This window comes from Hydractinia symbiolongicarpus, chromosome 3 (assembly GCF_029227915.1).
Source record: "Hydractinia symbiolongicarpus strain clone_291-10 chromosome 3, HSymV2.1, whole genome shotgun sequence".
Classification (NCBI taxonomy): Eukaryota; Metazoa; Cnidaria; class Hydrozoa; order Anthoathecata; family Hydractiniidae; genus Hydractinia; species Hydractinia symbiolongicarpus.
In genome coordinates, this window is record NC_079877.1 from 25,155,794 (window position 1) to 25,172,826 (window position 17,033).

Sequence of the window (17,033 nt, forward strand, 5' to 3'; positions counted from 1 at the left end):
TATTCTTGCTTCACAGGAAGAAAAGTGGGGGTTTCCTTGAGGAAAGAGCCCTTGGAAAACACTATATATAAATGGTCCAGTCTTTTGAAACAACAAAATAATTGTGTGAATCATAGCTGATAGTCTTTGATTAAATAAATGGGTAATTATGACTACAAGATTCCACTCTTTTTTTATAAGTTGTCCAATGCAGCAATTTTTATATATATATATATATATATATTTTTAGTACAACTAAAATAGTACAACTGAAATTTGGCATCCTATAAAAAAATACTATACCATTGACAGGTACGTATATACCATATTTATATCAAACTTTCTCTGTTTATTCTTTGGCATTCTATAAATCTAAAAATGTTTCTTATTTATAGTCCAAATCATTTAGTTCGAACGTTTTTTCTTTACTTTCTCAAAATTTCTTCTAAAAAAGATGATTTTGTGTATCTAATTAGAGGTATCTTAAAAATACACAAATAAATAGGTCCCGACAGTTAATCTTTATTACCATGTTTAGCATTCATTGTAATTTGAAACGAGAAGAAAGTAACTGACTTTATTCTGTTTTTTACATCATACAAATGATTGTCAAGGGCTTTAAATTGATTGTTTGATAGTTAAGTTTCATCTTTCCAAAAAATGATTTTATTGTTTGACTGTATTTTTTATAAAAAAAATTCTTATTTTCAAAATAGTCCTAACAATATAGTGGTAAAGGTTTCCTAATTTGTTAAGATTTTGCATGTAGTTTCTTTATAAAATAATGTAAATCCCTGTTGCGCTTTTACTCTGGATGTTTTGCGAAATAACTAACTACAGCATTGCTTCTGAAAGCCGGTTGAGTACTTATGTTGTTAGAATCTTTTTGTCAAATAACCTCAAAATATTACCAATGTTTAGTATTCATGAAATTCCTCAGTTGATAAAAAGCATGAAAACCTAATAAATTGATTGCACAGTGTATTCTTTAAAAAAAATTTTAATGGTTTTGATTTACAATGTTAGTAATTTGCTATGTTATGCAAAATTTTTTACGTACTATAACTAATATGTGTATGATGTTTTGCCTCAAGGAAACCTGTGTAAATTATCCTGTCATTGTGCAATTGAGAAAAAGCAAAGCCTGTTTCTTTGTTGAGCTATTTAAAGAGTTTACCTAGAGGGTTGTGTAAGCACATTTTTACTTTTAAATTTTTTGTGTTTTTGTAGAATAGTGCTAATGCTGCAATAATGTTGTTGTTATGATAAATATTTCCAGCAAGTAAATGATGGCTTCCTCCTTTTGTAAGTCAAATATTTATGTAGGAAAAATCTCTTTTCTGAAAAATAATTTAATTCTTTGAGCGAAATGCCATGTTTAACCAAGTTGCTTTAGAAAGCATAAAAATACCTCTATGTATAGTTTAAGACTACCTTAAAAAAATGTTCAGGTTTTTAATTTCGCAAATCCTTTCACTTCGAACAAAAAGGAAAAACATAATACAATAAATATCCCCTTTGAATATATACCTCTTTATAAAATCAAGTTAATATGATAAAAAAAGTTATCTTTCAGAAACTTGTGATATTTTCTTTTCTTTAATTTTAAGATTTATAAGAGAGAAATTTTGAAATTTGTGAAATTCGGGACGGTTAAGGTATAAAGGATTATGTGTTGCATTAGATAAAAATATGTCAACATTTCTTTTGTTTATAATGTTAAACATTGTTCATGCTTCTCCTTAATTTTGTTTTTTATGATTATTTATTACTTTTATTTTCTCTGTAGCTCCATTGATATTCCCAGCAGAAGAATGGCATTCTAAAGAGACTGTGATCAATCAACTAATCCACTTCCATAAGAAGCTTGCAAAAACACCTAATCTAGAGGAAGCAAAAAAACAGAATAATGCACATATCGACGATTTGAAGTCGTTTCTCAAAAAAGAAGGTTTGTGCAAGTACGTTGATTATACCGGCTCTGCATACGAGGGAGTGAAAACAACTGAGGGGGAGTTGGAGTTTGACATAATGTTTGTAGCCGATGGAAACGATTTAGAATTTACACCACTGCCAACTGAAGATGGCTATGTCTACATTCACAATAAAACCGGACTGAGTAGTTTGAGCAAATTTGCAGACAAGAATAACAATCAACTTTTGCCAAAACGTTTCTTAGAAAAGTTCTACAGTGTTGTTGATAAGTTTATAGACAAGCATAAATACCGGGGGATCATGAAGTTAAGGAATCATGGCCCTGCTGTGCAAATGGATGTGATGCACAAAGATGGAAGATTATGGTACAGTGTGGATATGGTGCCTGCTGTTGAAACTCGCTGTAGTAAGTACCTGCTTGATTTACAACCAGAAGCACTTGACACATAGATTTCTTTTTCTTCTTTTAAAAAAACCTTACTATAAACTACACTGGTCTGATGACCCTTAGAAAATTACACTGACAGTGAGCAAAACCATAAGATCGATTTTAACAAGTGGTGTTACGTAAAATTTAATATTTTGACAGTGGTTTTTAGGATTGAAGTATATATAATATATTGTCAAAGAGTTAGGTTATAATCAGGAAGTTCTGAAATGTCTTTGTATGTAAAGAAAATGTCGATCATGTTTGAATTTGTAATTATATTTCATTTTTAAGCAAAAATTGATTTCTTACAAAAGTGTTACAAAATGACAGAAAATAAAAATTAGATTTAGATTTTCAAAAAAAGCCAGTGCTTGCAAAGAACTGCGTTATGTTTGTGCTGGCTGCTGATTCTTACGATAATATTAAAGAATAAAAAAGCTACTAAAACTCTCCAATAAAATCTGTCTGCCTGTCTGCTTGCCACTTGTCTATCCGTCCAACCGTTCGTCTGTTTTTTCTCTTTGTCTGTTAATCAAAATTTTTGTTTTACAGGTCATGATGTTCTAAGATATGTTGCCAAGCCCTTGGATGATGATGAAGCCACTTGGAGACAGTCGTTTTCCAAAGAGGAAAAAAAATTTCTGCAAAACCTAGACAAAAACAACAGCTGCCATCGGCAGGTTTTACGCATTTTAAAAACTCTATGTAAACGTGATTCGACATTAATGACGTTGAACTCATATCTTTTAAAAACTGTTTTATTCCATTCTGTTCAACATTTGGAGTTATCTTGGAGAAGCAGTGATGTGGAGAAGAGAGTTTTTTCAATGCTTGGTATTATTGAAAATTATATTACGAAAAAGCGTTTACCCCATTTTTATCTACCAACAGTGAATCTTATACACGATTTTGAGCCTCAGCAAGTTAGATGTATTTGTAACAGACTAAAAAACCTTCGAACGAAAGAAAAGAAGTTTATGAAAGCTTTTGAAGTAGACAAAGAGAAAACTTGAGGGAAAGATGTTTTTGTATGAATTAATTCGTAAAAAATTCGTACCTTGAGATGTTGACTAAATTAAAATCCTAAATATAACCAAATCCATGCAAAATTTTACCCGAATTTTATGGTGAAAGGAGGAGTGAATTATTTGTCATAATTAAGATAAGGTTTTGTTGTTGTTTTTGCAGACCCACTGATGGCTTTGTAGTAGAGTGTTTGCATCACTGCCAAAGGTCTTGGGTTCAAACCCTGGTTGAGTTATGCCAGAGGCTTTCAAAGTGTGAACCTATCCTTTCTGCTTAGTACAGGAATAAGATTAATATCTTAGTGTTTTTCTAGCTGAGCAGCTGCTGTGCTATCAGCTAATGCACTGGGGCCCCCTTTGCAGGACCTTCATTGATAACAGTACTATTAGAAATTAAAGAGGCTATCGGGGGTAAATAATAAAAATGGAACTTGCAAAAGAAATTTCCCCAAAAAAATTATTTATACTAAATAGCCCACTATTTGACTAGATGTGACTCAGAAATACACCTAAATATTTAAAGTTTTATTGGTCACCAGATCTATACATCTTTGCCCCAAACCGCAATTCAATGTACGCATTTCATGAGCCACACCTTATAAAATTTTATTTATATTTTTACATCAATTTTTTAAACAAGTTAATATTATAAATATATAATAAAGTATAAATTTTTATGTAATCTTATTTGGAGAATTTTATTTGATTTCTAACTTATTTAGAATTGTAATTTTACCCATGTAAGTTTTGGGTCTCTACACAGATAAGGCTAGTTTTACACTGACTAAATAATCTTTTAGTTACAAAGTAGCAGTGTGGTTTGGTTTTGGTTGTTCCAGGCTTTAGCTGTTATTATTTAGTTGAAAGTTCTAAACATTTCAGTTTAAAGAAGCCTGATGAACTTATTTATTTGTCTGGGTTTTTTTATTTCATGTGTTTTTTACATGAGAAAGCGTATCTTGCCAAATCTGTGCTCTTTTTTTTGTTATTTTTTTTAAAAACTTTGTCAATCAGCAAGTGAAAATAGTTTCAAATTTTAAGTTAATTGTTAGTTCATGCATTTTGTTTGTTTTTTAAAAAATACCAGATTGTGTTGTTATCAACTCAAAGTTACCCTTTCTAGAAGAAAAATGGTAAATACTTGCTGATACTTTCTCAGTTTTTCGGTTAGTGTGTGTGAGAATATTTCAATGAAGAAATATCAATTGCTTTCTGAAGTCTTTAAACAATTTTTTTCAAAGGTTTAAAATTGCCAGGAAAAAGCAACTTCTCAGAACATATGGAGTACACAATAAAAACAATCTCCCACTACCATAAAACATCAGATCAAAATTATAAACAAGGATCACTGAACTGGGTTCGATTTATTTAATTGTTTGTTTGTTGTTCTTATTGTTGTTGTTATTGTTTTTGTTGTTTTTTAAATGTAAGTTTTTAAGTAAATGTTGTATCCTGTGTTTTTAGGTCTGTATAAGAAAAATGAGGGCTTTTTTAAATTGCATTTTTTTACTGTTGTGTTTCATTGCAATCACCAGTGATATTGGAACAGCTGCAGCCAAGAAAAGTCTAACAAATGTGAGTTGTTTATTTGATTTGTTTGTTTGTTTGTTTTGTTTGTTTGTTTGTTTGTTTGTTTGTTTGTTTGTTTGTTTGTTTGTTTGTTTTGTATTAAATATAGTAGCTATTTCTATATGAATAGTTTTTATTTTCTCTGGTTCCTTCATGTTACTGGAGAATTCCATGAACTGAAGCGTTGAAAATAAATTACTATGACTTTTTCAATAATGATACTGGAACAATCGTCATAGTTGTTTTGTCTTTCATTTGATCAATGCTGTCGTTTGGTTGCTCATATTTTTACTGTTTTCTATTTATTTGACATTTAAAATGATATTTTAAAAAAAATATCTAGCCTTTTTAAAACCAATCTGTCGCACTGATTTTATTGAGCTTCAAATCATCTTCCAGCGTTTGCCCTTCGTGCTAATTGGCAGAGACACTAACACTTAACCACCCCTTCTCCTTAAAACAAAAGCTTTTTAGGGTACTGTTTATAGCTTTCCATTTTTTCTTAGCGTGTTGATAAGAAGGGCCGAAGCGAGAAGTGTAAGTGTGGTTGTTTGACCTTTTATACTGTCTATACAATATCTGTGTCTGAGAGAGGGGTTTATTTAAAATACATCAATAAACTTAGCAATATGGGAAATTTGGACGTTCATTTTTGTAAAAAAAATTTTTGAATTACAAGTGAACTTTCAAATACACTTTCAGTGATAGATTTTTTCACAAATAGTCTTGGACAGATTTTTTTTTTATCATTTTTCAACAAAACCAATTCTGTTTTAGTTCTTTTTAACTCTTTTTCCCATTTTTGATAAAAAATTTTCCATCCCTAACCTTTTAAAAAAAATTGTCCCAAATGACATTACTTTTCTCCTCTGTTTAAACACTGTTCACACTCTATAAACATCTCTGTGCAAGAAGTATAAGTCGTTTCCATTTATATTTACTTTGCTTTTTAAGGTACTTTAAAGCATCCACTGGAAGGAGAAAAGAAAAATAAGCCTCCAAAACAAAGTAGGTATCCTGTTGAATTTAATTTTTTGTTCACTCTGTATTTTTCTCTTCATCCGGTAATTATCCTGTACAAAACAGATTAAAATTATTTTCCTTATCCTCCCCCAAATTTTTTTTCTCCTTATAAATTTTGAGTCCCCTTAGAATTTGCCTGAAAGGAGAGGTCACAAAGGAGAGACTCGAATCGAGAGACTGGTAATTTTGTAAATATACTGCTTTTTCGCGCCCCTAAGTTTCGTTGCCCCTATGTTTGGTGCCCCTTGTGTTCCAGAATCTGTTCGCCGTTATCGACTGCTGCCGATTTCGTGTTTCGTGAAGCGCGGAATTCTTGCTGATCTTCTCAAAATTTAGAAGCGAATAAAAAATATGATTTCTCCAATGTTTCTTTTTAGTTTGTCTTCCTGAATTACCATCGACTCAACCATGGTATAATAAATCTACCTTGGATTCCATCCTTATTTATTATTATAACGCAAATGCGAAAAACCCCTACGAAGAAATGAAGAAAGCCAAACCAGAGTTTATCAAAGACATAAAACTTCTTGAAACGCGTTTGCGAAATTTGGATTGGTGCAAGAAAGTAGAATATACGGGCTCGTCATATGAGGGGCTGAAGATAAGCGAAGATGGTCTGGAGTTTGATGTTATGTTTGTGATAGACGGAACAGGTTTGGAATTAGTATCCATTAAAGGGCAGGAAGGTTACACGAATTTTAAGGCGAGCACGAAGGCCTTGCGTATGTTGCAGGAATCTGCAGGTTCTACAGGCTTCTTGTCACCGAAGCTAGTCAACTCAAAGTTTTTTGGGGCTGTGAAAAAATGGCAAAATAAAGTTGATCCAACTGGGCAACGCATGAAGTTACGCAACCATGGTCCTGCCACCCAGATGGATGTGTTTAATGGTACAAAAAAGGTTTGGTACAGTGTAGATCTGGTGCCAGCTGTCGAAATAAAAGATAATGGTTAGTTACGTTCGCAAATTTCGTTTTAAAATGATTTGCTAGAATGTGGCCATTGTGTGGATCTTTAGCACAGAGTCACTATTTCGTGAACTTTTAGCACAGAGTCACTGTTTCGCGAATCCTTAGCACAGAGTCACTTATTCGTGAATCCTTAACATAGAGTTGATTTGTGGCCGTTTTTTTTAAACAATGCGGGTATAAATAAAAGGCGAATAGAATACAGGTATAAAAATTAAAGACATTGATTTGATATTTAAAATACTTTTTGTTAATCGAGTTAATAAAATATGCCATGAAACTTTTTTTTAAGTCGTGCAAACTTTTTTTAAGCTGTACAAACTTTTTTTAAGCCGTACAGTACAAACTTTGGTTTTTTGTTTACGTTTAGCACTCGTAATATGCCATGTTACGCTATTAACTGCCAATATTCTGCAATGTTGAGGTACTTCTTAGTGTCAAGGGGTGGTTATGATTTTCGCTTCATTATCAAGAGGTCTAGTTTAATTCACAGTGCGGTAATATGTTTGACAAGTGCCATAACCACAGCAACAGACTAACCCATGGCATGTGAGTTTAATTGGGTAGGCAGTCACTATGTATATCTAAACATTCAAAACTAAGGACCCACAATAATAACAGTGTTTCAAAGTTTTAAATAAATAAATAAATAACTTATTTACTAGGTGAAGTGAAACTATACATACCAAAGCCTTTAAAAAATGATAACACAACATGGCGTCGCTCTTTCTCGAGAGAAGAAAAAAGTATTCTAAAGACCTTGGACAAAGGAAACGGTTGTAGACGGAAAGTGGCCCGTGTAATTAAAGCCATGTTTAAAGGTGAACCTACACTACGCCCTTTCACATCTTACTACATAAAAACCACACTTCTCCTGACAATACAATCATTCCCAGATATGAGCTGGAAAACAAGTGATGTGACCGAGCGAGTCTTGGATGTTTTAGGGGCAATCGAGTTTTACCTGAAACAAAGATATCTTCCACATTATTTCATCCCATCCATAAACCTGCTCGTAGATATGAAGGAACACGTGAAGTTAAACATGTTGAAACGAGTCAGATCGTTACGACGTTACGAGGACAAGTTCGTGAAAGCCATCGACTTGCGCTACAAACTTCGCGGCGAAACAAGTGGTGATAAAATGGAAAACGGGATGCATGTAATGTTTGCTATTATTATTTTTTTGAAACCGATTTTGAGCATTTTTTTTAACTTTTAAGATAAAATTTGCTATTTTTATGTTTGGTATACTTTAGGCTTTAGAAATAGTATTGACGTAAATGCAACATATATAGCATATAACGTATGCACTTTTAGATTTATTTTGATTTTATTTTACATGCACTTGCAGTTTTAAAGTGAGAAAACAACGACTTGAAGAAACTACGACGAAACAATACGACAAAATAACGCCGAAAAAAACCCGACAAGATAACGCCGAAAACACCGAAAAACAACGACAATATAGCGACAATATGGCGAAACAAAGTGGTATAAGTCGAATTTTTACGTGCGCATGTCACTTTACTGATTGGTTATTCAATATCAAAGTTTGAAAAATAGAGGATCACAAAAAGGGATAAATAATTAAAATAACTTTTATTTCTATCGGAAATATAAAAATTCGCCTAAATCACCTAGTTATCTGTTATAATGACGACTTTTAGTTAGTTTAGGAATTTGTGCGGAAATTAACGTGTGCATATTCATACTCTATTTCCTTGGATGGAAATAAATTCGCGCTAAATTGCGCCTTAAGTCCGCTACGCGAAAATACTTGTTTCCATTTGCATGTATTTTCTGTTTTGGAGCAAAAAGCTCGTGAGTTTTAATTGTTAGCGCATGCGCATTTGGAAATTTTTTAAAGTGCGCATGCGCTAACAAACAAAATTTCGTGGAAACGAGCCTTTAAAATGTTGTATGTTGTTTTTTATGTGTAAAATATTTTAAGAATGATTGTAGAAATATTTTTATGTAAATTCATATATTATATAGCTTATTTAGTTTTTATTTTTAATGATAGGAAACAATGATGGGAAGAAACCAAAAAAAAAGCTGTTTTTTCTTAACTGTTTTTACCTCGAATTAAAGTACGTAAAACAGTAAAAATTATGATTTCTATGTTTTGAATGATGTTTTTACCACTATAGTTTCTCTTCAAAGTAATTTTATTTCGTTATCATGCATGAGGCTAGCTTTACTCTCGTTGAATCAAAATTTATTTGCGGAAGGAACATAAATAACCAATCTAATTGCATTGTTTGGGGTAAACTTAGGGGGTGCAGAGTAAAAAATTTAGTCATTTTCCCCAATTGATTTTGCATTTTTCAAAATTATCTGTAAATTATTTGTCTATTATATAGTAATAACTCAAATTTTTCAAAGCTATTTTCAATTTATTTATACAATATGGCAAACATACCTGGAATGACGTGTGTCCAAATAAACTTGATTACCATTAATTAGATAAGTTTACCTTTATGATGTCATACTTCTTGTCACGTGACTTTAGTTATTTTATTTTATCCTGCAATTTTTATCTTTTTTGTTTTAGGAAATAGAAAGCAAACATGAGAAAAGTGATCTTTGAGGAAGACTTTTGATGCTATCTGTGAAACGTCAAACTTGTGAGATGTGAGTACGCTTTTGTTATCAGGAAACAAATGTCATTGTTGAGTTTGAGGAGCGTTAGAACGGTAAATTAAAACGAGAGAAGTCTGCGAGGGGCCGAGAAGTTATTATGTTCATTTAATGTCATTTAATTTATTATTTCTAAATTTCTCTGCTATGAAAATATCCATGGAGAGTTACTCCAGAGCACTGAAAGTATTTATATAATAAATGTCACCGCGCAGTACATCATTAATGTTTTCATTCTAGGAGAGAGTAGTGCGGAGGGGACGATTATTCTAAAGTCGGAATCACCTAAATTGAGATTCACGAGTGTTTGAACTGAACGCCGGTTTCAGAAATTTTTTCTTGGAAAAAAGTTTGATTTACTATTCTCGGTAGATCTAGCCTTTCTTTTTGCAAGTTATTCTCGATTTTTTTTCAGATGGGATTTTTTGCGAGTTATTCTCGATTAACCAAACGTCAAAAAGTGATGATCGGTGCGACAGGGGTTGTGGTCAGTTTCATTGGTCCATATATGACATTAATGTTTACTGACGTGTTTGAAAGAGAGGCTGAGCGAGAAAGAATTCGAAATGAAAATGTACGAAAAATGAAAATAGAAAGAATGGAGAAATTGCAAAATCTTCGTGAAAAAAAGTTGTTACCGTAACAGTTGTAACATTCTATCTGAAGCTGTGTATTCTTCATGGACCAAAATATATTTTTTCAGTAAACGTGATTTTACCGTTCCAGTTTAAGTTCTCATTTCATCTTTAAACTGTATTGCCCCGTCTAAAATTCTATAGCATGCTATGGTTTGTTTAAATTTAGTCGGTAAAAAATATCAATGCGATGTTGTCCCAAATTCTTTCCCTCAAACTAATTGTGTACTGATATATCGTTTCAATTTATTGCAAAGAAAAGTAAATTGAACACTTTGCTTGTTCAAATTACCTAGAAACTACTAACAAGAAAGTTTAGAAGCTTTAACAGTCTTACTATTTCTAACACAACCACCACACTAGTCAAATTAAGTTAAGGCGTGGAAAGCCAAATAATGAAATATTCCCTAGTGAACATTTAACTTTAGTCTGCTGTTTTCGAAGCAAGAAATATTCCCTAGTGAACATTTAACTTTAGTCTGCTGTTTTCGAAGCAAGAAATATTCCCTAGTGAACATTTAACTTTAGTCTGCTGTTTTCGAAGCAAGAAATATTCCCTAGTGAACATTTAACTTTAGTCTGCTGTTTTCGAAGCAAGAAATATTCCCTAGTGAACATTTAACTTTAGTCTGCTGTTTTCGAAGCAAGAAATATTCCCTAGTGAACATTTAACTTTAGTCTGCTGTTTTCGAAGCAAGAAATATTCCCTAGTGAACATTTAACTTTAGTCTGCTGTTTTCGAAGCAAGAAATATTCCCTAGTGAACATTTAACTTTAGTCTGCTGTTTTCGAAGCAAGAAATATTCCCTAGTGAACATTTAACTTTAGTCTGCTGTTTTCGAAGCATGTCAATGAGAACCTTTTGCAAAAAGAAAAAGACGAACAAAATTTGGTAGACACGAATCAATAAGTATTAGAGATTTACCAAAAACTCTGTCTGAACTAATTACAAGCTTAACTTGCTGAAAAACTTTCTGCATACTCATAAAATAAACCTAGGAGGATAAACATCAAAACTGGCTACCTTTTTTCTTTCTGCAACGAAACTACAAATAAATTTTATAACCGAAGCTAAATATTTGCCATATATTTGCGTCATTTTCTGCGTTGTTTTTGATAAATATGTTTTGTTTATCACCATATTTAATATTTGTGCCTTGCTTTTCTACCTTTTCGTGGTCGCATGTGCTGAATTAAAACACTACCTTACACTTTACTTCTATTATTGTGCGTTCAGCCATTCAGTAAGGAAAAAACGGGAAGGCAAATATTAATTCTTTGCAAAAGAATTTGTCTTTCATAGAGGCAGAATTAGTAGAGGTAGAAATAGAAATCTATTTCTACCTCCATGATTTAATTTATTGAAATTATTTCTGACTGACGACAAATACAAAACAAAGAAAATACAAAAGTCGTATCTTCAATATAAATAAACTGAATTTACATCTTTTAATACATCTTAAAGTTGCTAAATTACAAGCTTCCTATCGATTGTCAGGTCCCACGACTTCATTAACTGGGGCTATAGTTCGGGAAATATAGGGAAACTGCTACCCGTGTTTTCGAGATAACTGAAATTAAAAATAACAAAAAAATTTAGCACCTTATATTTTTGCAAACGTCATGATTTCGCGAGGACTCATTTTAGCGGATAAATACCACGTGGATTAAATTTTGCGAAATTTTATGTATAGTAGTACGATCTAGTCAAAACGAGAAATCGCGAAGGTCGCGAAAATTACCTTGAGAAGAAATAATCTAATATATAGCAATTTCTTTTCTTGATTTCGAGGTTCATCAAGTTTTAAGTGATGGTTTTAAATATCTTTTATAAATAATTTATAAGGCGGTACATCAAAGAAAATAAACTCAGAAAAGGTGTGAAATGAAACGAAGATTGTATTACGGCAGATTAATTAACGGACCGATATTTCGAGTTATAAGAGCTCTGTGAACTGATGAGTTAAGTGAAATTAAAGTCTCGAAAAACGCCTTGAAGGTGCAGGTGTTCCGGCTAGTCAAACAAAAATCTAAACCCAGTCCAAGCAAAGGTTTTATCGCACAAAATAATTTCACTAACAATATGGAAAAAATAAATATATACAAAAATAAAATAAAAAAATAAACTTATATAAATTGTTTCTGATATAGAAAATAGAAATTGAGAATTTGAAAAATATCTAATATACGTCGACAGTGTAAACGAAGCTAAATTTTTCTATATTTAACTACCGCTAGACAAAGGACGATACACGATACAAGCGAAGTACCTTATCTGGAAAAAAAACCGGTATTTTAACGTTAGTCGGAAAATTTTAGTCGCTACTGCATTGAATCAGCCGCTTGCCCGGCTGAAATTAAGTTTCCGGTAAAGATTACCTTCCACTCTTCTGCAGTTATTAAAATTCGTTAGTTACTGAGAAAAGGGAGGAAATTTCTAGCCAGGATAACTTTTGTTACCGACCCTTAAAATTAATCAATTTTACCAGGGTTTTTTCCAATAAGGTAATGTTTTACAAATTTAGTTTACGCGACAAAATGACATATACGCAGGTAATATTTTGGAATTGTAAAAACGTGAAAATTACACACAATCTTACGGCAACGAAAGCCACTGATAAAACAGATAAAGAAGGATACAGGTTAAACGTTTGCCTACATAAAATATCCACTTTTCCCGATGCAGCTGAAAGTTGAGAAGTGAAGAAAGGGAGGACTGTAATGTATTCTGGGATATGTTATTATGCTTTGCGAGATTGCTACGTTAATGATGCTTTGCACTAAGTTGGTATTCCATGAACACAACAAATTTCATTACTGCGGTCGTATAGCTAAATTGTCGTTATCGTCAATTTTTGAATAACATATTGTTGCTTACATCAGCAAATTTTGTCTTCGTCACAACCAACTCAGTGAGTGGAGTGGATAGATCAGGTACGCGACTTCATCCGAACAAATCCTAAACTCATTCTCAGCGGTGGAAACCGTTAGATATTATAACAACTATAGGGTCATAGCTGAAAAAACACCCTCCTTCCCAGTGCATACCACATCGATCCAAATACTCATAGCAACAGGCGAAGAAGCGGATAACACATACGTCCTCTGCGGAGTGCGCACACAAAATGTCGTTTTAGGATTTGGACTTCTTTTAATACTCGAATCTACGTATACTTCTTGGATGGATTGGAAATATAAAATCCCTTTTGATTTCGTTTTCCTTTCGTCTTGATAATAACATAGTGCTCTTAGTTTACGGTCGAATACAAACCACCTTTTTTTCCAGGAAATTTTCAGTTTAGATTTTCCCATTTTTAAAAGGTAGCCTCGGCACGAGTATCTATTTATTTTCACGCTTGGACAGTTTTCGACCACGTGACCTGCAGCTTGGATATTGTGAAGCAAGTTGATTTCTTCTGAGTTTCCGGACGAATGACCGGACCGAAGTGATAGGGTCTAAAAAAAATAAAAAAGCTCGTTCTGAAGCAACGTTTATTTATGATTAGTCGTCAACCCGTGGAAAAACCCACGGGGTCGCCAGTCCATTTTATATCACATTTCGTGTTTTTGTAACAGAAAGACAAACAGGCGCACGGACAGACAGACAACGGCTATTATTAAACAGATGCTACTTATGCACGTACTCAGTATGAGACATTTATTCCCTTTCATAGGCAGATTAATTTTTATGTTTGAGTTCAACACCGCAATTTGTTTTACAGGTTTTGAACCTGTTCCGTAAAATACTCTTCAGGCTTAAATGCTAGTATATTATCACTAGTATAAAAAAGTTTAGGCTACCGAAAAAATGGTAGCCCCAAATTCCTTAAACAATTCCTAAATAAATAAATAGCACGCGGCAAAATATACAAATTGAATTTCTTCTTCCATTTTTACTTACATAGGAAGGAACTCTTCGTTTCAGCGTTCCATTGTTACCGGTACTGAGCGTGCCGTTACTTCTAGTATCGTGCGGCTTTTTCTTCTCTTCGTTTATCAAACGGTTTCGCGTTTCTTCTTCGTGTAACCTGTTCAGGAAAAAAAAATGTGATTGTAAGTTGCTCAGATTAATAACGTAATAAAAAACCGCCCAAATTACACCAGTCTTAAGAGGGCTGTAATATTTTCGTCCGATAAACCACACAAGTTCAAAAATTAAATTGCATGACAATGTTGTCAATTTTTTAAGTTGAAAAAAACATCTAGGAAAATTCAGAATGAATGGCTTTTCCAGGAGTTCGTAGAGCAGTTTTAAGTTTTAGATTTAATCCCATGAAGTATCTAATACGTCTTTCTATTGAAAAGACGTATTATGCCTTTTCGAAAACAGCAAGAAGTCAAAGTAATTTAATTTCCAGGGCGATCCACGGCAATTTAGTCCCCAAAAATTTTTTTTTAATCAGGTACAACAATGAAAGGTTAGGAAAACATGTACATTGCTTACCTTCTTTCGATCTCCAACCTTTTCGATCTCTCCTCCGCAAAGCTTTTTTCTAACGTGGTCAAACGCTCTTTTTCTTCGTTCAACGTTTGCTCTAGTAGGTGTTCGTTGTTTTTTTCATTCTGCAACATTCGTTCTAGCTCTTCTCTTCGCTCTCTCTCCTTGTGAAGTTCAGCAAGCTCCTTCTCTCGTTGCTATAAACAAAACAAAGGAAATTCACTGCAAATGTTGCAACAATAAAAAAGTATAGGATACACAGAAAACTCACCACCAACAGAACTTTGATGAGAAAAAGTGGACGAAGAGGCATGATGCCTGAGCAGAGAGATAATGCTGCAGATCGAAGGTATTTCAGCAAGAAACTAAGCTAGGCAATATAAATGCCTTTCTAAACATCACAAGGAGCCTCCCCACCTGCGATTTCCATTAGAATAGTTTTATTTATTACACATTATTTTTATTTTCCTTTATTTTCTTATTATTATTACACATTTTTTCTCTCTCCTTTTTGTTTTAATAGTAAGTATAAGATAAATTATTAAGGGTTGATGAATAAATAACACGCATTAGTAGATGTTTACATGAGTTCACAACAAAACAAAATCCACATGAAGCTTGTCTTCACGTGGTATTGTTTCAATGCGTGTGAAAAGCTATAGCGGCGACAACACCAACGCAAATACAATAAGATCACATCAAAACATCATCGACATGAAGCTTGTCTTCATGTGTTACGGTATGGTTTCAATACGTATAGAAAGCTATGGCGACATCAACATTAACGCAAAAACAATCAACGCAGAATCGAAAAAAAAAATTTTTTCCTTGAGTGGGGTGCGATTAGTTGCTGGTTAATCGAGCAAAAATTATGGTATCGTAAATACTCGATTAAGCCATCGAAAATGATGATTTTACCAGTTTTAGCATCAGTCTTCTTTTCACTTAATATCTTTGATCGTTGTGGTCTGTTGTTTTGTTTATTTTTTTAGCCTGTGCATAAGCGTGCGCAAATCTATTGTTCTCAATATAAAATCGAAACAGTACGTCACGCTAATTTATCTATAAATAGGCACTTTTAAGGCTTCACTTAGAAATATTAACATGACAAATCAAGGGATGTTGGAGGAAGGAAGTTTAAGCAAGGAAAAAACTAGGAAAAACAAATTCATATGACATATGTTATGAAGCGATACTCACCGAATTTGAAAACATGTATACAAAACAAGCTTTCTTCTCGCCACATTGTTCCCATTGATTAAATAAAGTTATATTTTGCAACGAATAAGGCGATCTGATTGGTTGAGAAGGCAAAGACGACGTTCCATTTTCATCCGATATCATTTTAGTTTTTTTTTCAAAGTTAACATTTACATTTTTAGGTGAAGACTTTATTTTCTTATAACTTTTTGTTTTTCTTTTTACGTTGCTATGGAAACATGAAACTGAAAAGGGTAACATGCTATTACACTAGTGATAAATTCTTTTGCACAAATTATTTCCGTGCATGAACACGATATAATCAAGTTTAACGATCTCTTATCGGTTGATTATCGTTTAAAAAAATCAAAAGTGTAGACCTTTACGCGTAGGTAGAAAAAAAATATGCTGTATTTTTATTACGACTAATAATTTTAAAATGCCACTTATTTCCCACTATTTCTCCCAATGTTAGAAGATTTGTTTTTTATGTGTGTCCGGCATGATAACATTCGAAAATATTCCGGACTAAACATTGTCGCTTAAAATTTTCGTCACCCTTGAATAATACGTCATTTTCATCCAACAAGGTTTCTTTTTTTTTTCTAGAAATTTGTTTGTGCTTTTTCTCTAGTTAAAACTAAAACTGGAACAACTTAATATCAATCCAGATTTAAAACAAGTTATATTTATAATACAAATCCGCCATTTTATCTTCTCTTTTTCCTCTCTCTCCAAAACTGAATGAAGCGACTTGAGAAAATATTTTCTTTTCTCTACTTGAAAATTCATATATACACCTTGTGAACACTAATTTCCGTGCAGTTACCCAAACCAATTTTTTATCAAAATTATTTCCCAAATATAATAAAAATTAAATAAAACTTTTGAATGAAAAAAAGAGAGAGCGATTTAATATATTTTTGGGATATATCAATTATTTAAAAAGTAGCTAGTTCCGACATTTGGTTTTACCTTGAAACAGATATTATAAATAAAAATCGATCAATTGCGAAAGATTGCTTAAGCATTGTTGTAAATTGTTATCGTACATGTAAAATTCTGTTATTTATGATATTGTCGTCGAAAAACCGGTGATTTATGATTATACAAGATTATATCTACTTAAAAGAAAAAAACTTTCTTTAATTCGCGATTTTGGGCCTTAATCGCGAAAGCGAAATATTTTAA

General features: G+C 32.6%; 3 protein-coding genes across 6 annotated transcripts in view; 2 read left to right on the forward strand and 1 right to left on the reverse strand.

The window, feature by feature from the left end:
- The first annotated feature begins 49 nt into the window (after positions 1–49).
- On the forward strand, positions 50–4,086 carry LOC130636436 (cyclic GMP-AMP synthase-like). Of its 2 annotated transcripts, none has more exons than XM_057446160.1 (4): positions 50–291; positions 1,210–1,284; positions 1,769–2,320; positions 2,897–4,086. In XM_057446160.1, the coding sequence occupies exons 2-4, from the start codon at positions 1,266–1,268 to the stop codon at positions 3,355–3,357; spliced, it is 1,032 nt and encodes a 343-aa protein (XP_057302143.1). In that variant the 5' UTR covers positions 50–291; positions 1,210–1,265; the 3' UTR covers positions 3,358–4,086. The 2 variants fall into 2 exon arrangements, with proteins under 2 accessions (XP_057302143.1, XP_057302144.1); XM_057446161.1 differs by having other exon boundaries at positions 238–291; positions 1,074–1,284.
- A 547-nt stretch (positions 4,087–4,633) lies between these two features.
- Positions 4,634–10,276, forward strand: LOC130636434 (cyclic GMP-AMP synthase-like). 3 transcript variants are annotated; one of them, XR_008982264.1, is made up of 9 exons: positions 4,634–4,726; positions 4,834–4,944; positions 5,445–5,475; positions 5,893–5,946; positions 6,339–6,908; positions 7,592–8,088; positions 8,281–9,019; positions 9,484–9,563; positions 9,985–10,276. XR_008982264.1 is itself a non-coding variant. In XM_057446159.1 (8 exons), the coding sequence occupies exons 1-7, from the start codon at positions 4,649–4,651 to the stop codon at positions 9,517–9,519; spliced, it is 1,377 nt and encodes a 458-aa protein (XP_057302142.1). In that variant the 5' UTR covers positions 4,634–4,648; the 3' UTR covers positions 9,520–9,563; positions 9,985–10,276. The 3 variants fall into 3 exon arrangements, 1 of the variants encoding a protein (XP_057302142.1); XR_008982263.1 differs by having other exon boundaries at positions 7,592–9,019; XM_057446159.1 differs by lacking the exon at positions 8,281–9,019.
- Positions 10,277–11,608: 1,332 nt separating this feature from the next.
- LOC130636430 (pleckstrin homology-like domain family B member 1) overlaps positions 11,609–17,033 on the reverse strand; it is a 35,850-nt gene continuing 30,425 nt past the window's right edge. Inside the window, exons 20-22 of the mRNA XM_057446151.1 lie at positions 14,649–14,839; positions 14,106–14,232; positions 11,609–13,660 (exon numbers count right to left, since the gene is read on the reverse strand). Coding sequence (XP_057302134.1) covers positions 13,208–13,660; positions 14,106–14,232; positions 14,649–14,839 — 771 coding nt within the window. The 3' untranslated portion in view covers positions 11,609–13,207. The remainder of the gene's footprint in view (positions 13,661–14,105; positions 14,233–14,648; positions 14,840–17,033) is intronic.